The sequence below is a fragment of the Heptranchias perlo genome, chromosome 37 (assembly GCF_035084215.1).
Source record: "Heptranchias perlo isolate sHepPer1 chromosome 37, sHepPer1.hap1, whole genome shotgun sequence".
Taxonomy (NCBI): domain Eukaryota; kingdom Metazoa; phylum Chordata; class Chondrichthyes; order Hexanchiformes; family Hexanchidae; genus Heptranchias; species Heptranchias perlo.
Window position 1 is genome coordinate 16,385,845 of NC_090361.1, and position 22,107 is coordinate 16,407,951.

The 22,107-nt window shown below is 45.3% G+C and overlaps 1 protein-coding gene across 1 annotated transcript in view; it reads right to left on the reverse strand.

The window, feature by feature from the left end:
- Window positions 1-9,239: 9,239 nt before the first annotated feature.
- Window positions 9,240-22,107, reverse strand: part of lmx1al (LIM homeobox transcription factor 1, alpha-like) — a 447,206-nt gene continuing 434,338 nt past the window's right edge. Inside the window, exons 5-8 of the mRNA XM_067973193.1 lie at window positions 19,653-19,730; window positions 18,389-18,512; window positions 14,307-14,465; window positions 9,240-11,315 (exon numbers count right to left, since the gene is read on the reverse strand). Coding sequence (XP_067829294.1) covers window positions 11,158-11,315; window positions 14,307-14,465; window positions 18,389-18,512; window positions 19,653-19,730 — 519 coding nt within the window. The 3' untranslated portion in view covers window positions 9,240-11,157. The remainder of the gene's footprint in view (window positions 11,316-14,306; window positions 14,466-18,388; window positions 18,513-19,652; window positions 19,731-22,107) is intronic.

Consider the following 22,107-nt stretch of genomic DNA (forward strand, 5'->3'; position numbering starts at 1 on the left):
AAACAGATTGTCTGGTCACTCATCCCATTGCTGTCTGCAGGTCCATGTGAGGAAAATTGGCTAACAGGTTTATCCACATTGCAGCAGTGACTGCACCTCAAAAATAATCCATTGGCTGTACAGCACTTTGGGGTGTGCTCACAATGTGATAAGGCACTATGTAAATGCAAGTTCTTTCTAAATTGATTTTTAAAATTTAGACATAACTGATTTAAAAATAAACTTGATAAGCAGTTTGCAGAGTGATGCAAATCAGTTTCGTGTTCAGTGTATTCTTTGTTCAAATATGTCCAGTGCTGTGCTGAATATATTGTATGCTACGTGGCATACAATTTCCCAAACAAACAACTGCACACTTAGAAAGCCAAAAGCAAACCGTTGACTTAAATACTAAAGACATTTTTGAAAAAAGAAACTCCACTCTGTGGTTTGTAACATATTTGAAGTCTTTATCAGTTAACAAAACAGCAAAACACGCCATTGTACAATCTTTACTGTTACTAACATAAATAATTAAATATATTCAGCACAGCCATTTGCAGACAATAAGAATACAGTATCCTACAAGCTGTTTCTACACAGGTTTGTTTCTATTGCAGGAGGGGTGCCATGTCTAACAGTCTGGGCCTCACATATGGACATTTGCCAACCTCGGTGGAAGTATCTCATTGGGTGTGAATTAGACCCTGTACTGTGGGGCATGGAGCAGAGATATATTTTTAGTAGTGAGAGAACCTGAAGGAATGTGAGTTATGAGCAAAGGTTCAGGAAGTTGGGCTTGTTTTTCTTTTGGTAAAGCGAAGATTCTGAGGTGACAAAATTTAAATGTTCAAGATCAAGAAGCAAATTGACAAGTTGGTTTGCAGAGTTTAAATCTCAGCGTACACAAGTTAAAAATGAGGAAATTAGAAGCCTGACCAAAATGTTTCATTTTTGTCCATGATATATGTTATTAGCTTTCTCTCATGGGACATATGGGGTTAAAAAAATGTTACAATCACAGAAAATTTGTTTTGAGACACAATAACCTGCAAGAGACATTATCTGACACTAGAGTTGCAGCAGTTTTAACTATCCCTCCTTGGAAGATAGAAAATAACTGATTCAAGTGATTCAATTCAATATTCCAGTGTGTTTTGTTTGAAAATGTTTTGATTGGCAACTCCATTTGAGTTTGAGATGTAGATTTAAATTTTCTTGTCCCAGTCAAATTTTGAAAGTTTTTCTCAGCCTGTCGTGTTCCAACTAAGTAATCTATGGGACACCATCAGAGAGAGAGAGAGAGAGGCCAGAGAGATTCAATGGACAGCAGGGTTGCCAACCCTCCAGGATTGCCCTGAAGTCTCCAGGAATCGAAGATTATTCTCCAGGTCATTGCTGTGAGCAACCCGGGAGAAAAAGCATAGGGGCATTAAAAAAAATGGTGTGTTTTGTTCATTTTCTTTCATCACTTTTATTTATTAGTTCTAAAAATATTAGAGATGGAGAAGAAAGGCTGATGGACTGGGCGAGGCAGTTGGAGGCAAGAGGTCATGTGATTAAACCTCCAGGGATACGTCCAATCAGAGTCGGTATCCCTAATGGATAGTTAGCAACGAAACCACATAAAGGTTAATATTCAGGGATCATATGCCTGGTTTTACATTGAGTTTCAGTGTAGCAGTTAGACAACTGTTATTTTCTACCTACCTCCTCCAGCCCTACAACCCTCTGAGATCTCTGCACTTCTCCAATTCTTGCCTCTTACGCACCCCCGATTTTAATCCCTCCACCATCGTCGGCCGTGCATTCAGCTGCCTGGGCCCTAAGGCCTGGAATTCCCTCCCTAAACCTCTCCACCTCTCTACCTCGCTCTCCTCCTTAAGATGCTCCTTAAAGCCTACTTCTCTGACTAAGCTTTTGGTCACCCGTCCTAATATCTCCTTATGTGGCTCGATGAGAAATTTTGTTTGATAATCGCTCCTGTGAAGCGCCTTGGGATGTTTCACTACGTTAAAGGCGCTATATAAATGCAAGTTGTTGTTGTTATGGCGTGTCTCCGTTTACTGTTTAACAAACCTGTTGGCCGATTTATTGCTTAAGCCAAGGTCTAGTAAAGTGTTTATTCTGCCACCTTCAGAAGATAAGGACGATCACTTGGGATCATGTGATATAACCAGTAGTCAAAACATAATGGCGAGGGTTTTCTATCCAATCCATGGGCTAGCTACACATTACCTCCATATTTGGCAGGTAAAGGCATGTCGTGATCTCAGGGAGCAGGAGCTCTCCCACAAAAGCAATCAGAGCTCCTTGGGCCTTCAGGAATTTGGGAGAAAAAAATAAAAATGATTCTGATGCAAGAGTTAAAGAATGGCACTTTTTGTTCTAAGGGATATTCCGCTAACTTCAAAAATGGCTCAATTTGAATTACACTATAAATCACATGATTGGCCGAAGGGTAAGGTTCTGATCACAACTGTCCCACGAAAGAAGAGACAGAGAGTTGGGCAGATGTTTGCCTTCTGTTATCCATCTCAAGTCTGGCATAGCATGAGGCCCAGAGGCAATTTACTTGCCTAGTGCTCAAAACACAATGTTTTGCGATGGTTGGTGAAACATATAGATTGGGGTAAAAAGGGGGAAGTGGGTTATGAATTGCTGAGATGCATATTGGGAATTCCAGAACTTGCAATGCACAGTTTGCCACCATATGATCCCAAAATTGGAAAACTATCCCTCCATGTCAGCATAAAGCACTTCCAGGCCAATTAAAGCACATAATTAATGCAGAATAACACCCCTCAAGTCTACCCCAACAATCTCAAACTTGAACAAACATGCTTTTCTGTGCTTTTCCATTTCCCACTAATTTATGGCCTCTCTGAGTAGAATTGCCAACTTAATGCCACCTCATGGCAGATTAGAGGTGAATTTTTCTGCACCCACTGGTTTGAGACTGCCCAAACTCATATCATACAGGATGCTTCTATGCTGCAGAGGAAGAGTGTGCTTTCATCCTGTCCATCAAACCTAAGTGAGAGGCTAGTGCACTAACCCATTGTACTGCAGTCCCCTTAGTGGCAGCTTTAGAATCTGCTGAAGCCATCCCATAGGTCTAAGTTTGCTGTGCGTTGTATATTGTAGGCTAGAAACTACTGTTAGTGATATCAGCAGATGAATAGTAAATGCACTTGAATGAAATTCCTCTTTGCTATCTACTTTAGTGGAGGTGTTAACCCACATAAAACAAGCAGATTGGTGCCTGCTTTCAAATATAAACAATTTTACAACACCAAGTTATAGTCCAGCAATTTTATTTTAAATTCACAAGCTTTCGGAGATTTTCTCCTTCCTCAGGCAAATGTTTGCCTGAGGAAGGAGAAAATCTCCGAAAGCTTGTGAATTTAAAATAAAATTGCTGGACTATAACTTGGTGTTGTAAAATTGTTTACAATTGTCAACCCCAGTCCATCACCGGCATCTCCACATCATGCTTTCAAATAGCGGGCAACAATTTATCCATGTGCATTAGGCACGTTAATCTCAGCAACAGTAATTTCCAGCCTTGCATTACATCACATCTGATGCTAGAAACAGAACTGATAATGTGCCTCAACCTTGGGTTACTAAAGGCAGGGGTGGTACATAGAATTACATAGAATTTACAGCACAGGCTATTCGGCCCAACTGGTCTTTGCTGGTGTTAATGCTCCACACGAGCCTAAACCCACCTTACTTCATCTAACCCTTATCAGCATATCCTTCTATTCCTTTCTCCCTCATGTACTTATTTATCTTTTGTAAGACAGTACTAGGAGACACTTGGAGACACTAATAACCCAGTACCTTTGAATGGTGGGGGAGGGGGGGAGGTTCATGGCTTCCATGTTTTCAATGCCAATCTTTGACTGCACCACAAGGCAGACTGCCTTTTGTTCTGTTGCCCCTCGGGCCTGTGCCCAGACTGCGTGACATTCCAACCCCGTGCTTTCACAAGAGGCTCATTTTACACTCGATCGACACTATGTAAATTTCAATAATGCATATAAAATATGTAGAGCAGAACAGGAAAACACCAGTGTAGAAATAATGTAAAATGAACATTACATTTGACATTTAACTTCTAAACTTTACACACAATGACCCTTTTTTACATATTACCTTGTCATTGTAGCCTATTTCATTGTCCTCAAAAGATGTGCTGATAAACTCATTTATTTCAATTGGTTTAATGACTCAATTCTAGGATTTATGGATATATTTTCTTTCGATTAATCCCAAGGGACAACTTTACTCCCATGCTTTTTGGAATCTGTACGATGTACCAATCTTTCTTCCCTCTCCTCTGGAGATGCTGGCTCGTGTTGGGATATAGCCCTCCAGTACCACACCCAGGTAGCCCCTCTTCTTGTGAGGAACTCAACTGTGAATAGCAACAGTGGAGTGAGGGGGCATCATCACCAAGCCTCATCCAATATCCACAGACATACACTTTCCCCCAGGGACTACTAGAGCAAGAAGCCTGGCTGATTCCTCTCCCTCAGCCCATTGTAGCATCCTCGCCACTGTGAGCTCAGTGCAGATTGCCGATTGAACCTAGGATGTCTCTGGTCTGTTTGGCTCAATGCCACATCAAGCAAGGAGATTCATCTATTGACCAACTGGAGCTGAGAACTGCTTGCTATCATTACCTTACACAATCTACGACTGGCAAATTTATATCTCTAGACATCTTAATGTAAAATAGGGTCAACCTTTCAGAAATGCACTATAACTGTTCCATAACGTGTGTATCGCTCATTTTATACAGTTGCATTTTTCATCATCATTACTTTTTAGACAGTTACAAAAATCTATTCAACAATACAATATGCAAATCTAAAATACAATTGCTAACACATCCCTCCCCACCACAAACCCCTGATTACATTTGCGTTAGAATGTTTCTATATATAGTGCACAGGAAGTAATTCAGGTACAGGAAGTGACAACAGTGGTAGCTAGCGACCAGCACTCCAGCAGTACTGGTGCAGGTGGTGTACGTTACTAATACCAGACCTAAACCAACTACAGATCCAGTCCTAGGTCACACTGTACCCTATACTCCACCCGTTAGCTCCAAGTCCCATGCTGCTACTCAGCTTTCTAACAGCTTGTACATCCCATTTAAATAAGGGACTGGAATAGAAAGCTTTTGGTAAATTCTGGTACCAAAACATATCATATATTTTATTGGCTATCCTTGAGCCTAAAGATTAACTAGTGAGTGTGTTCCAAGTGTTATTTTGGTTGGATCCATTTTTTTGGGGTGAGGGGAGAGCAAAGATTAATGAGATACTAATATCTTACCACTTAACAATACACATTTGCTGGATAAAGGGTTGTGTCACCCAACTGTACCTTGTCTGCAAGTTCCTAAAATATATAAATTGCACAACAAAAGTCTGTTATTTTTTCAAATAGAAGTCCAGTTTCCACTTCTGATGATGTGGAGTTGTTCATTAAAGTTTTGAATGAAATTTCATCAGCAACAAAGTAAAGCTAGAATTTCAGGCCCTAATCCCACTGGTTTATCCTGCCTACGCTTGGTTCTGGACTTGGTAATAGGTGGCGGCCCAAGTCAGTGTAAAATTGAAATGAACTTTATGGATCTTCAGGGTAACATTAGGTTGGATTTACAAATCCCGCATCCAGCACAGTTTAAATGAAGATCTTCATATCTTCAGGAAGCTGACAATATAAATGCAAGTTTGTTGTAGCGGGTTGAATAACCTAGAAATTCGGGAGTGCCCATTTTTGGCACTTGGGGGCGCAGGGTAAGTACCCTGTGCCAGAATGGTGAAGTCTGAGGCGCCCCTGATCTAGGCCGCGGACCTCATTGTCATAGAACCAGCGTTGGGCTTCAGCCCCCCGGCGAAGAGAGGAGAGGAGTGAGGAACAATCGGGCCGTTGCTAGGGTCGCAGCGCCCCTCAATTAAGTGGGTCCGGGGGTCAGGTCAGAGGTCTACGATCACAGTCGGGGGGGGGCCTGGAGTCCACAATCAGGGGTCGAGGGGAGGGCAAGCCTGGAGTCCGCCACTGAGGGCAGCGGCTGGGAAAAGGGGGGTGTTCAGGAGCGGGGATCGGGTCCTTTAATGTGGGGTCAGGAGGATCACTTCTGCACCTCCCGTCTCCACATTCAGGTAAGTTATTTCCCTTCTTGTTGGCAGGTGTTCTGCAGGGTTGGTATCCCTGAGTGTGATGACGCTGGCCATCTTAGCGCAAACCAATTTTGAAGCGAGGATCTGAAGCAGGTGTTAGGCCCCTTATATGCATATGGAAAGGGCCCAATGCCTGTTTCAGGCGTGGGTAAAGGACACCTCTTGTTTGTCCTCACCCAATATGAAAGTCTTCTTGCCGGAAATGTGCACGTGCTTCTTGCCTGCCATATTGGAGCCTTAGTAGGTCACGTAGTTCCTGAAAAACAGGCACTCCACGGCCCAATTTCTAGGCCACTGTATTCTTCTGTCCATTTTATGTATTACATGTTGCTCCTACACAATTGCCCATGGTATGTCATTTTATTCAGACTTGTAAATAAATGCCTGGTCACCTTGTAATAATGAATCCAAATTATTTACAGTGTATCTGCTAAAGGTTCCATCACTTACAGCAGGTTATTGTAGGCTGGGATATTCTTTATTTGCTCTTTATTAGTTCATTTTTCCAAGTTTCTCCCCTCTTCATCTTGCTGATGTACCTTTCCACTGGTGCCAGCCCCCCTGCCCACACCTTACCCATGTGACCATGTGCCGGGACTGAGGGTAGACGGTCAGTTTTCACTAGCTATTCAACCATTAAGGTCATCATAGCCTCACCCAACATGCCAATGACCTGAAGCAGGACCTCGGCTGATTTTCCCCTCCCTTTCCCAGAGGTGCGGTACCAGTCGTAGTGTCTTATAGTTGCCGTGACTTAAGATTAGCTAACTGATCACAGACCTGGAACATTATCCGGATTTTGCCTCAGTCATAGGTTGCCTTTACAAACTAAGCCATCAAGAGAGTTCTGGATTCATTTTTGAATTGATTGAACTTTTTCCATGTTGCTTTTTATTCTCTAAGTCCTCCCCCACAAAGGGCATGTCGCACCCTTCAGGGAGGCTGGTGACCTGCTTCTAGGTGTGTGAACACTACTTTCTAAAAGACCTACAATAGATGTGAAAGTGGTGTTGAGTGAGGTGTGTAAGGTGAGTCGGTCAGGTGTGTAAGAGGAGTCAGTTGAGGTATGGAAGAGTGGATTCGAGTGACGTGGGTAAGAGTGAAATCGAGGGAGGTGTGTAAGAGTGGAATGGAAAGAGATGCCTAAAGGTGGAAGAATCATAGAACCATAGAAAGTTACGGCACAGAAGCAGACCATTCAGTCCATTGTGTCCGTGCCGGCCGAGAAAGAACTATCCAGCTTAATCCCACTTTCCAGTACTTGGTCCGTAGCCCTGTAGGTTACGGCACTTCACGTGCACATCCAAGTACTTTTAACATTTGCCTGAGGAAGGAGAAAATCTCCGAAAGCTTGTGAATTTAAAATAAAATTGCTGGACTATAACTTGGTGTTGTAAAATTGTTTACAACTTTTTAAATGAGTTGAGGGTTTCTGCCTCTACCACCCTTTCAGGCAGTGAGTTCCAGACTCCCACCACCCTCTGGGTGAAAAATTTCTCCTCAGGTCCCCTCTAATCCTTCTACCAATCACTTTAAATCTAGGCCCCTGGTCACTGACCCCTCTGCTAAGGGAAATAGGTCCTCCCTATCCACTCATAATTTCATACACCTCAATTAAATCTCCCCTCAACCTCCTCTGTTCCAAAGAAAACAACCCCAGCCTATCCAATCTTTCCTCAGCTAAAATTCTCTAGTCCTGGCAACATCTTCGTAAATCTCCTCTGTACTGTCTCTGGTGCAATTACATCTTTCTTGTAATGTGACCCGAACTGTACACAGTACTCTAGCTGTGGCCTAACTCATGTTTTATACAGTTCTAGCATTACCTCCCTGCTCTTATTTCTATGTCTCGGCTAATAAAGGAAAAGAAAGGCAAGGAATGGAGGGAGGTGTGTCAGAGGGATGTGCATAAGAGTGTAAGAGTGGAATCAAGGGAGGTATGTAAGAGTGGAGTTGAGGGACGTGTGTAAGAGTGGAATCGAGGAAGGTGTGTAAGGGTGGAATGGACGGAGGTGTGGAAGAGTGTAGTCGATGGAGGTATGTAAGAGTGGAGTTGAGGGACGTGTGTAAGAGTGGATTGAGGGATGTGCATAAGAGTGTAGTTGAGGGAGATGTCTAAGAGTGGAGTCGGTGAGGTGTGGTGTTGAATGAGGTGTGTAACAGTGGTGTTGACTTTTGGTGTGTAAGAGTGGTGATGATTGAGGTGCGTGACAGTAATGTAGGAGGTGCATAAGAGTGCAGATAGATGAGTTGTGTAAGAATGCCATCGGCTGAAGTAGGTAAGTGTGGAATTGGGTTAGTGTGTAATTGGGTCAGTGATTTGGGAGAGATGTGTGTGTTTTTCCAAACGTGTAAGAGTGGTGTTGACTAAAGTATGAGTTCGGCACTCCAGGCAGACGTCAGGTGCCTGCCTCCCCACACAGGGCAGATAATCCAGCATCTACTGTCACGCAGGGATGGTTACTGGGTTACTGGATTCCCATCCCTGCAACCCCCCACCCCCCCACACACAAAATTAGAATAAACATAGTCCTCAGATCCTCTTGAAGGGGGCTGAAACCAGCAATAGAGAAAAAAAACAACTTTGCCTTGGGGATCCAACCTGATCCTGAGGCCAGTACATCTCTTCACTCGTGGTGTACCAGTGTCTGAAGATGCGTCAGACCTTGGAAGGGATGAGTTTATGGCCATTTCTTTGCACTCCCACCGGAGGCCACTGGAATAGCCAAGCAATTTTGGGAGCAAGAGTGTGTACTCTAGGGGTATGCTCCTTGTTGGTTGGGATATGATAAGTGTTGTTGTAGACTTAAAGGAGGATGAATGATAATTCTATGAGATCGGTGGGTGCTTGCTCACTCTGTACCGAGTTTATTTGCTTCTTTGCCCAGCACCGTGTCTATGACATCCCTCGCTGGTCCTTACGGGCTCTCTATTTTCACGTAGTGTGTCTTTTGTTGTTGCCGGGCAGGTTCCAGGTATTTCCAGCTTTTGCTGATTGCTGCTGGGAACAGGATTTTTTTTAAAATTGAGAAAAGTAAAAAATGATATTGCCCTTACTTGTTACTGTAAAATTATTGCACCACATTTGGTGGCCACACACATTGTATAAACAGACAAGTAATCAACCGATCTGCAATATTTAATGTGTTGCAGCATTATTTTTTGTAATACAATGCGTTTTGTCTGTAGCCACTGCCAATAACAGACACTAGCTCAAGGTCTATCAATGCAGCACTGGTGGGTCACCTGTGGTGATGAACAATTCCTTGCCACTAACAGCTTCAAATCAATGGCTCTAATGCCTTTGAAAAACTATCTTACCAGCTACTGCAATCATACTTAAATCTATTTACACTGAAAACCATGAAACAATTGTCATATGGAAAACAACCTGATTCATCCTGAAGATCACTAATCTTCAATTCACACTGAAGACCTTCTAGCTCATATTTAAGTCCATCTAGCTTACACTGAAGACTTTCTGGCTAATACAGAAGATCACCTCGCTTTTGTTGAAGTACAGTTACTTGATGCTGAAGGTAAGTAAGCTGTTGGTTCTCAATGATTGCTATCTTATAACAAAGGTCGTCTCGATAGCGATTGTCAATGACAAACTATTTTACTTATCCTTTGTTCAAGATATTGACAGAACTGGGTTAAACTAAACTACTCACCGGGTTAAATAATGAAGAAGTCCCTTCATAAATGAAGTCCTGCAACCATGAGTGAATTTTTAATGATGTTTGCAATAACTGGTCTAATCCTCTATCAATGAAGTAATATTCTACTTATTGCATGGGCTCAGTTCCAAATACACTTTGAAACATGATATGTTGTTGCAGGTGGAGGTATGTGGTCAGTTTTATGATGAAGTTCTTGTCTACAGAAATCGAGAGACTTTAACTGACAGTAAACAGAGCCACTGATTAAAGGGATGTCTAAAAGCGAGCTTTACTCGTTGGTGTTCTGAGTTTAGACATCGCTGACTGTCAGACCATGTAGGATGTGAACTTGGGGTTGCGTGATCTGAAGATCCAAACTGAACAAATGGACACGGGGTACGGGCGCTTGCAGAGTTCGGAGTGTCTGGCTTCGGCAATCTTCAGCCAGTGGGCCTGGTTCAGTTTGGGCTTCCTTCAGCATGGCGGGTGTCCCTGGAACTTGAAAGCACCAGTACCACATGTTACACTGGTACAGATGTAGCCTCACCCCTTCTTGAAATATCTTATCACTGGCAATGATTGCTGTCCATTTCCATGGCCAAAGGGAAAGCATTTGTAATGAATTATGTTGCATGTAAATGTTATAGAGGGAACTGTCGATCCTCTTACTGGTGTCTCCCACTTGATCCTTATAATCATACTTTATATATTAAAATGGGTGTCTATAGATTACTGAGGAACAGTCATATGAAGAACCTCTACTCCAAGTTGTGAAATCACGAATTTTCATGCCAATGACATTAAATTGGAGCGATGAGTGCTGGGACCATTTCTCCCCATTCATGATGTCCTAAGCAAAAAGTAATCCTATACAGAAGGTTTGTTCCTAAACTACCTCTAATCAGCAATGTTAAAGCATTTAACACAAAGGGCAATGGTTAAATGTACAAACACTACACGTGGGAATATTTAAGATTGTGTGTGAGACAATTCAGTAGTACATACTCCTCTCTTAAGTTCCACATGTGGAAAGGATCTACTCAAAACTGGATGTGAATATAGCAACATGAAGGAATTGGACTTTTAGGGTTGATTGTTTGTACGTGTTCTACGATATTCCTTTTAGCGTGCTAGTGTGTGCGTGTGTTGGAATTTAATTGTGTTGTCCAAGGAGAGGAGAACCGTTAGATGTTATTTCACTCCTAATGGTTCATGACACAATCTAAAGGCTTTAGAAAGCAACAGCAACTAAAACAAATCTACCACTAACAAATTGGAAAGAAGCCAACAATTCCTTTGTGGAATGCTGCAGTTCAGGAGGTGAAGTAGGAGTTCTGCATGGAGTACAGCCGGTCGATGGGGTTTCCCACTCTAGCTGGCAGGAGGTTCGATTCAGGTGGGGCCAGGAGACAGTCTCCCAAATGATTGAGGGAAGCATCACGATCCATGTCATGGAAGACTGCATCGGAATCTAGGTCGCACAAAGAAAAACAAATGCCTTAGGATACAATTTTGCCGTCTTTCTTTTTTGTTGGTGTTGGTCTACACGTGGCATCTTACAAACAGAATAAACCCGGTGCTTCAAAATACTGCAACTTCCCCCTTTCTGCAAATCCTTCTCCTCTCCAGAAGATGCTAATTCACACTGCTATGGCACTGGCAGCCTGTCAGTACCTTTCCAACATATTTTATATGTGAGCTCTGAGTGAGTGTTGGCAGGCTATTGGACCATGGGAGCCATCACAGGCAAGCCAAATCCCATCCTCTTCTGAAGTCCACACAGGCGTGTTTTCACAAGGAGTCACTGGATGGTGTTTAGGAGTGAAGACCCTAGCTGATTTTCCCCCACCCCCTCCCTGGCTCATTGATACCGAGGCCCATTGTAGCTCCCCCACTGTTACTCCTGACTGAGGGCAGCTAATTCAGCACAGATTCGGATCTGGCACCTTCCTGTTCTGTATGGTTTAGTATCCAATATGGCTGTGCATTTAGCCAACCAAAGCATTGAAGGAGCATGGTCCTATAATTTGAATGGAGCACCTTCACACGCTCTAGTAATGCTGGGATAATTCTCTCTTTCAACTGGACAACAACAGAAGGAGAAGCAACAGTTTAGGCAACAGCACACAGCTGGGCCAATCGTTAATCGCCGTCCAGACACACACACAGCATCAGGTGTAGTGAGGACAATGATGAAGATCAGAACGACCACAAGGGGCACTGAGCTATTTTATGAATGTCATTGAGGTAACCTAATAAAATGGCCGGGGCATCTCCTCCCTACTGGCTAGTTTAGTTCAATTTCTACATTGCTGTGAAACATCCCACAACGACAGAGGTGGATAGAGGGCAGAGGGTAGAAGTGGGCGATAGTGGACAGGGGGCAGTAGTGGGCAATTGGTAAACAGAGGGTAGAAGTGGACAGGAGATGGACAGAGGGCAGAAGTGGACAGGAGATGGACAGAGGGCAGAAGTGGACAGGAGATGGACAGAGGGCAGAAGTGGACAGGAGGTGAACAGAGGGCAGGATTGGGCGATAGGTGGACAGAGCGCAGAAGTGGGCAATAGGTAGACAGAGGGCAGAAGTGGGCAATAGGTAGACAGAGGGCAGAAGTGGGCAATAGGTAGACAGAGGGCAGAAGTGGGCAATAGGTAGACAGAGCGCAGAAGTGGGCAATAGGTAGACAGAGGGCAGAAGTGGGCTATGGGTTGACAGAGGGCAGAAGTGGATGGGAGGTGGACAGATGGCAGAAGTGGACAAGAGGTGGACAGAGGGCAGATGTGGGCAATAAGTGGGCAGAGGGCAGAAGTGGGCAATAAGTCGACAGAGGGCAGAAGTGGGTGAGAGGTGGACAGAGGGTAGAAGTGGACAACAGGTGGTCAGAGGGAACTATATGAACCCACCAGGCATTTAGATATTAAAGGCTGCATTTTGTAAGCTTGCCTGATAACTGAGTTGGTAAAGGCAGAGAGTGTAACTAATTCTATGCAGACCAAAGGGTCTCAGCTTCAATCCCTGGTCTCTGACCTCAGCCTGGGGTGATAGTAGGATTGCTATAGTTGCCCAGGGTGCCGGATGCTACTCCTGATTACTATATGATAACCGCTCCTTGATTGAACACATGGGATCATGCCAGGTCAGGACAGGATTGGGCTTATGTGTGATGTCACCCAAGGTTGAATAGCCTCCCACTGCTGATACATTAAGAGCATCCGCCTGAGTGAAGAGTGGAGGTTAGTTGGTGCCTGCTGACCCTGTTCCCCAGCAACATTGGTCACATTCTTCCTGGCGGATCAACTATTTTAGTTTTCTTCCATTTTTCCTCCTTTCTGGGTCTCCCCCTCCCTCTGGCTGAGAAGCAGCCTGGTGCCACAGCCCTGCCATTGCCCCACTGTCACTGCCCGGTAACAATGCGTACGGGCATCTGCACATTATGTTCCTCTGTTCTCTGCCCCACTAGCGTTGAGTTTGATACAAACGCCAACACAGGCCAATTGTGTTGAGGTTCATTTGCAAATCATGACCAGTGCTTATTCCCACCCTTATGTTTAAATCCTTCCATGGCCTTGCCCTTCCCTTTTCAGGGTTACCCACACGCCCCGCGCCCCCAAAACTCTCCGTTCCTCTTAGCTCCACACTCTGCAATCCTCTCCCTAAACCCTTCCTTCTCTCTGCCCCTAGCGAAAGTTCACTAGATTGATTCCTGAGATGAAAGGGTTGTCCTATGAAGCGAGGTTGAGTAGAATGGGCCTATACTCTCTGGAGTTTAGAAGAATGAGACGTAATCTCATAGAAACATATAAGATTCTGAGGGGGTTTGACAGGGTAGATGCTGATAGGTTTTTTCCCTTGGCTGGAGAGTCTAGAACTAGGGGGCATAGTCTCAGGATAAGGGGTCGGCCATTTAAGACTGAGATGAGGAGAAATTACTTCACTCAGAGGGTTGTGAATCTTTGGAATTCTCTACCCCAGAGGGCTGTGGATGCTGAGTCGTTGAGTAAATTTAAGGCTGAGATAGATAGATTTTTGCGGTCTAGGGGAATCAAGGAATATGGGGATTGGGGGGGAAAGTGGAGTTGAGGTCGAAGATCAGCCATGATCTGATTGAACGGCGGAGCAGGCTCGAGGAGCCATATGGCCTACTCCTGCCCCTAATTTTTATGTTCTTATGTTCTCCCTCTGTTCATTTAAGGCCCTCCTTGAAATCCACTCCTGCGACCAAGCTTTTGGTCACCCCTTCTAAATATCTCCTTCTTATGCTGTTCTTTCCTTACACCTCTTTGAAGAACCTTGAGATGTTATTCTACGGTAATGGCGCTATTTAGATGCAAGTTGTTGTTGTCCAAATGGGTTTCTGTTTATGTCCTTCGGTTTTGTAACGAGTCACGTTTATCACGTAGCTCTTCTTGTGTCAGCTTCGTGCCTACGCTTTGCCCTTTCCTGTCTGCTTCTAGGACTCACCGTAAGGATGCATATGATCACCTGGCATCTGTGGCGGGGTGAGTCCCTGTCTAAAGTGGTCTGTGTTGTAGCTGCTTTGATCCATTGGCATCAGCTGCTGGCGTTGCAGAGAGGAGTAGGAAGCCATCAACCCTTCCATTCCAGGGGCACTCGCCGCATCTGCACAAACAGGAGGGAGAGAGGTGGAGATTGGGAGATAGAAAGTCTAAAGCAATCAGTCAACATCTGATGTTTATTCATTCCCATGGTGATACAGCAATCCACCAAGGATCACTTTCATAGGTTCACTAATGAGAGCTGAGGTTATCATTGGAGGCCGTGCTTTCAGCTGCCTAGGCCCTAAGCTCTAGATTTCCCTCCCTAAACCTCTCCGCCTCTCCACCTCTCTCTCTCCTCCTTTAAGATGCTCCTTAAAACTTACCTCTTTGACCAAGCTTTTGGTCACCTGTCCTAATATTTCCTTACGTGGCTCGGTGTGAAGTTTTGTTTGATAATTGCTCCTGTGAAGCGCCTTGGGACGTTTTATGACATTAAAAGCACTATCTAAATGCAAGTTGTTGTTGTTATTGTTGAGGTCAGCTCCACGTCTGTCACACCCGGCTCTCCCTGAAATGGAATACTTCAAGGATGATTGATTCGCTTACAGAGATCCAGAGCTTTGCCAATGGATAATGCGATATTATTATTTGTTCTTGGAGTGTGTGACAGTTGCATTTACTGCCCAATTCCCTGGGTGCCTTCAGAAGGTAGTGGTGGGCCCCCTTCTTGGCGCTCAGCTGTACAGATAATGAAAGTCCCAGGTTGGACCCTGGTCCGTGCTGGCTCAGTTGAGGGGCTGGACGTCCGACTGCCCGTATGGCGCTGCCACTATCCCCACTGCTTGTTCCTGAAGTGGGCCTCATCATATATTTGGGGTGGGGGTGGAGTGGCGATATTCTGCTGGCAAGAAAGGAAACTTAGCGGTGCTTTAAAATTCTGCAGCCAATTAAAGGGGCAGCTAATTAAGTTGAAGCCTTACAGGTGTCATAAGCCATGACTGCAGGGGATAGCCCTGATCACCAATCATGCTGGCAGCCAATTTTCAAACATCAAGCTCCCAGATAATTTGTTCTCTGTGATGTTGGTTGAGAGATAAATATTGGCTAGGACACTGGGGAGAACTCCCCCACTCTTCTTCAAATAAAACCATGGGATCTTTTATGTCCACCTGAGAGGGAACCTCCTACAGTGCAATACTCCCTCAGTACTGGCACCTGGAGAGTCAGCCTAGATTTTATGCTCATATCTCTGGAGTGGGACTTGAACCCACAACCCTCAGAGGTGAGAGTGCCACCCACTGAGCCACAGCTGGTGGATTTATGAACAATAAAAGAGTCATGACAGCTCCCATGGTAGTGGGCGTTGCACATTTGCTATATGTTAATTGAATGAAACCTTTCCCTGTTTAAGAAATTGAGTAGGTTTCCACATAGTGCTTTCAGTTCCTAATGAGCTCCATCAATTGCTCTTGTGGGAATCCTGACAATCCTCACCATTGGACTGCTCGCTCTCCTTGTTTCACAGGTTCCATGGAGAAGGTCTAAACTGCAAGACCCGTCTGAAGAGAGCTTCAGTGACCTTTTTGCAGCAATGTGCTGCTGCCTGACTAATGTGACAAAAGGTCACCTGAGGCTGCCTGGAAAGATCCAGTGGCAAAAAAAATGCAAGGCAGTCATCACTAACTGCTGTAGATAATATTGTTCTCCTGGTGGAATTGGGCTGCAGATCTTCAGCCACCAGTTGGCATAACTCCCCAAAAGCCTCCAAGGGTGGGGGAAATGTAACCTTGTGAGGGACTAATGGTACAGAATTCTAAGCAAGACCTCGTAGGTCTATAATCCCTGTTGAGTGGGTACCTACACTATGGAAACCCATGTCTTCTGTGATGCCTCATTCTACGTTACTGCAGTCTCAGATCTTCCATTTCCTTATCCTCCTCCTCTTCAGTGCACAGGAAGTGAGAGATTCCCAATGGGAAATCCATTCTTCTCCAGAAAGTGCTGTAAATAGCAGGAAAAATCTTCGGAGCAGCTGCAGAGCACCAAACAACAAGAACTGATGTCCCGGCAAAGTTTCATGAAGCTTCTGATATATCAGCCAAGATGGCCTCCTCAATGTGCTATCTCCCCCAGAGATGCTCTGGGCTCAATGGTGCCACTTACACAGTGGCGATGTTATGAGCGGTCAGGTTGGGGGCAGTAAGGAGACCTTGGCCATGGCCACCCACCCCCGTTTACAGTCTGGGTGGGTGGGAACCCAGGCTGACCAAAGATAATTTTGGTGATGCTCTTTTAAGGCGGTATTGCCACAGTAGGCCATTCCACCTCATTTCACTCTTTTCAGCATTCCGAAATGACCCGAAAACAGTAGGGTAACAAGAAGAAAAACCCAGCCTGGTACCTCACTTCCCAGAGCCAGATAGAGCCCTCCTCCAGCCAGAGCGACGGGGGAGAGGGTGGTCCTGCCTAACTCTCTGAGGAACCAGCTAGACTTCCACTTGACCACCCTTGAAGTGGACACTCCAATACTGAAGCAAACCGTCAGCTAGTGTGGCTAAAGTGACATCTTGTCTTTTCCCATAGACTTGACAGGAAATCAATGAAGTATGCCGTTTAATGTGGCCGACTTTGGAGCAGGACACTCCATAGTTACCCAGGCTCTGCTGCCTGTCTGGTGTGTTATTGAGCCACACACAGACCAGGAAGGTATCAAGTTTAATCCCTGCTGTAAGCTGAGTTGGCTGATCGATTGTGTTCGAATAGACACTTTGTTCCAACAAAATAGGTTAGGGAGGACCAGGGGTCACAATTTTCAGTTGTATAAGGCCAGAACTAGGTTAGATGTCAGGAGGTGGTTCTTTTCCCAGAAAATAGTGGATCTCTGGAACAGGCTGCCTTCTCCTGCGGTGGATGCCGATTTGCTGAATTCCTTCAAACGAGAGCTAGACCTGTTTCTGGCTGGGGCAGAGGACACCTCATACCAAAGGTAGGTAATGTATGGCATTCATCAGGACCAGAGTGATCTCCTGGGCTGTTTTCAATTGCCTAAGGGGGTCAGAGAGGAATTTCCCAGATTTTTATTCCCATATTTGTCTGAGTTTTTAATCTGGTTTCTCGCCTCTCCCAGGTGATCACATGTTTCGGGTCAGATGGGGAGTCTATATGTTGTGATACACAAGGCATTGCAGTTGTGTGGAACAGGCCGGATGGACCAGTGGGTCTTTTCCTGTCCCATACAATGAATCGGGATTCTTATAGAATTATAGAATTTTACAGCACCGAAGGAGGCCATTCGGCCCTTCGTGCCTGTACTGGCTCTTTGAAAGAGCTATCCAATTAGACCCATTCCCTTGCTCTTTCCCCATAGCCCTGCAAATTTTTCCCTTTCAAGTATATATCCAATTTCCTTTGGAAAGTTACTATTGAATCTGCTTCCACCGCCCTTTGAGGCAGTGCATTCCAGATCATTACAACTCACTGAGTAAAAAAACATTCTCCTCATCTCCCCCCCCGTTTCAATTGCCAATTATCTTAAATCTGTGTCCTCTATCAAAACCCCTCATAATTTTGAACATCTCAATTAAATCTCCCCTGAACCTTCTCTGTTCTAAGGAGAACAATCTCAGCTTCTCCAGTCTCTCCACATAACTGAAGTCCCTCAGCCCTGGTGTCATTCTAGTAAATCTCCTCTGCACCCGCTCCAATTTTTAAAATTCATTCTTGGGATGTGGGCGTCACTGGCAAGGCCAGCATTTATTGCCCATCCCTAATTGCCCTTGAGAAGGTGGTGGTGAGCCGCCTTCTTGAACCGCTGCAGTCTGTGTGGTGAAGGTTCTCCCACAGTGCTGTTAGGAAGGGAGTTCCAGGATTTTGACCCAGCGACGATGAAGGAACGACGATATATTTCCAAGTTGGGATGGTGTGTGACTTCAGGTGAATGCCATGTCTTAGTGTGCAGCAGCTAGTCTCTAACTGTCAATCTGCCCTTCTCTTTTCCTGCCTCCCAGCATGTTAGTTGGTGATTCCAACACCCCATTTCCTCACCTTCACTGTCTTCATTATTCTGTCTTGCTCCTCGATTTGAGCTGCATCTAGTCCCCATGTGCTGGTTGTTCAGTTCTTGTTCCTGCTGCTGTTGCTGTTGTTGTCTTCGGGCAAGTTTCTTCATCTAGAGGTTTCAAAACAAAACAAAAGAAACAAATCGTTTTTTCAACTCCAACTTTTATACTTAAACCCGGAGAGCACTTGGCTTCCCATTAGGAGACACTAGTTGTAATTCTGGTCTTTGATAAATTTTGAACTCAGGATTCCTTTGAGCAGAAAGAAACAGAAAGGAGGTCTAGTTTGATTTTTGAGAGGTCTCCGAGATTTTGAGGCCCTGGCCTCACTTAAATCCGGCAGTCGAGCTGCGGGGAGCCAAACAGGGATCCCGGAGTAGCTCCCCGGATTGAGGCCTTAAAGTCGGGCTAGGATGGCTGCCAGGAAGGTAAGTCGTGCGGGTTGGGGGAGGGTCATGATTGTGGAGGAAGGGGGTCCAGGGCGGCAGCGGCCCAGATTATTTTTGTGGGTCACTTCTGCTCCTCTAGGGCTCACAAAAATAATTTGACACTTGCCTTTGGACGGGCCTCTTCTCTCCCATCGCCCGTGGAGCGGTTCAGAATGATTACGGCGCAGGTTCTGACCGGTTCCGACCTAAAATGGCAATCGGGGTCCCATTTACATCACAAGACCCCGATTTCCATATTAAAAGGGGCCTATCGCCTGAAACAGGCAAGCACTTTGGACACCCGATGGTAGGCCCCTTTCAAAACGGAGCCGGCCACACTGGGGCGGAGAGACCACTGACGCCATTTTGAGGCCGTTATGCTCTGTTAACAACAGGTGCACAGCAAAATCCCACAAACAGCAACGTGATAATGATCAGATAATCAGTTTTAGTGATGTTGGTTGAGGGATAAATATTGGCCAGGACACCGGGGAGAACTCCCCTGCTCTTCTTCAAAATAGTGTCATGGGATCTTCTACGTCCACCTGAGAGAGCAGATAGGGCCTTGGTTTAACGTCTCATCTGAAAGATGGCACCTCTGACAGTGCAGCACTCCCTTAGTACTGCACCGGAGTGTCAGCCTGGATTATATGCTCAAGTCTCTGGAGTGGGACTTGTAGACAGGGTATTAAGGCTGTATTTTAGCTCTGTATGCTGGAGAAAAATACTTTTGGGATAGAGAGGTGGTGGTATGCGGAGAAAAATAAACAAATGGCAGGGGGTGGGGGTAAAAGGAAATAGAGAATAAAAGGCTCTCCTCACCTTGGCTCTTTGGTTTTGAAACCAGACTTGCACAACCCGAACGGTGAGGCCTGTCTCTGCTGCTAGTGTCTCCCTGACCTAGAGCAAAACAAAACCGAAAGAATCGTGGGAACTCTTACTGAGAATCGCTCAGCACATCATTCCCCAATGTTCTCCCCTCTTCCCCTGGAGGCGGTAACTCTTTGCTGGACTCCAGTTCCATGGGCTTTGGCTGCCGTCCAGTACTTCACCCCAAGTGGCCATTCTTGACATGTGAGCATCAGAAGTGGGATACTCTCCACTTGCCTGCATGAGTGTAGCTGCAACAACACTCAAGAAGCTCAACACTATCCAGAATAAAGCAGTCCGCTTGATCGGCAGCCCATCCACCACCTTAAACAACCACTCCCTCCACCACCTGTGTACCAGGGTTGCAGTGTGTCCTGTCTACAGGATGCACTGCAGCAACTTGCCAAGGATTCTTCACCTCCCAAATCCTCCACCATCTAGAAGGACAAGGGCAGCAGGTGCATGGGAGCATCATCACCTCCAAGTTCCCCTTCAAGTCACACACCATCCTGACTTGGACATAAATCGTCCTTTCCTTCAACGTCGCTGGGTCAAAATCCTGGAACTCCCTACCTAACAGCACTGTGGGAGCACCTTAACCACACGGACTGCAGTGGTTCAAGAAGGCGGCTCACCACCAACTTCTCAAGGGGCCACTAGGGACGGGCAATAAATGCCGGCTTTGCCAACGACGCCCATATCCCAAGGATGAATTTTTAAAAACTTGGACATTGAGTATCAGTCAACTATTGAACCAAAGGAGGGCTTCATAACTGAGTCCAGCCCACTCCTTACCTGCCACCTGTACGCACCTACCTCACAAGAGGTGTTGCTAGATAACGATCAGAATGCAGACATCACCGAGACCAGTTCTAATGCACTTGCCCCAGCTGAAATAGTGCGAGTAAGAATTGAGCCTAGTACCTTCCTGGTCTAGATATGGCTCAGTCCCATTACAGGCAGTGTATGTACTAACTAGGCCAGCAGGGGCACTCACGGAATGCTTAATAGAGAAACGGACCCAGGCGTTTAAATTCAGTCAGGGACTTGTCTGGCAGTCAGCAATCACTGGGCCTATTTACACTGGGTCTTGCATCTAATCTGCTGCCAACTAATTTGTTGACTAGTTTTAATGCCTGGATGGCCAGGCAGCTTATTCAGTAACTGGTCAGTAGATAAGGTCATAAAGCAGAAAATCTAGGCGACAGAATTAGTTGACAATAATTTGTTTTCCCTTTTTTACATGTTGTAGGAACATTAGGAACAGGAGGAGGCCATTCAGCCCCTCGGGCCTGTTTCGATATTCAATCAGATCATGGCCGATATGCATCTTAACTCCATTTACCTTGGTTCCATACCCCCTGATACGCTTACCTAGCAAAAATCTATCGATCTCAGGCTTGAAAGCTCCAATTGATCCCCAGCATCCACAGCATTTTAGAAGAGAAAGTTCCAGATTTCCATTACCCTCTGTGTGAAGAAGTGCTTCCTGACATCACCCCTGAACGGCCTGGCTCTAATTTTAAGATTATGTCCCCCTTGTTCTGGACTCCCCCACCAGAGGAAATAATTTATCTGTATCTGCCTATCAAATCCTGTTACCATTTTAAACACCTCGATCAGATCACCCCTCAATCTACTAAACTCAAGGGAATACAAGCCTAGTTTATGCAACCTGACCTCATAATTTAGCCCTTTTAGCCCCGGAATCATTCTGGTGAATTTGCAGTGCACCCCCTCCAAGGCCAATATATCCTTCCTGAGATGCGATGTCCAGATGGGGTCTAACCAGAGCTCTGTACAACTGTAGATATTTGTAGAAGTGACGAAACATCTGTTTATTACATAGGAACAGGTGTAGGCCATTCAGCCCCTTGAGCCTGCTCCGCCATTCACATGATTGATCTGTATCTCGACTTCATTTACCCGCCTTGGTTCCATATCCCTTAATACCCTTGCCTAACAAAAATCTATCAATCTCAGTTTTGAAAGTTTCAATTGACCCCCAGCCTCAACAGCTTTTTGGGGGAGAGAGTTCTAGATTTCCACTTATCTTTGTGTGAAGAAATGCTTCCTGACATCACCCCTGAATGACTAACCTCACAGCTTCATGTCAGTCAGTGACTGAGTCCGGAGCTGGCACCTTTCGGTGCAGTAGTGGATGCAACGGTGTGGGAGGAGTGTTGGCAAATTCGGCATCTGCAATCCCTCTCTGTAACGTCCAAAGAAAGTTTTAAAAGTCTCCTCTGTCTGTTGGATGCAAGGGCCCAACATGAAATGCATTTGGGACAGTCTTAATCCAATTTCTAGTAAACTATCCTCAATCTCAGCCGTGAAGAGCTTAAAGGTGTCTGGTCCAGGTAGAGGAGGGTCCTCTGTGGTTGGGCTAGAGGCATATTGTTTTGGG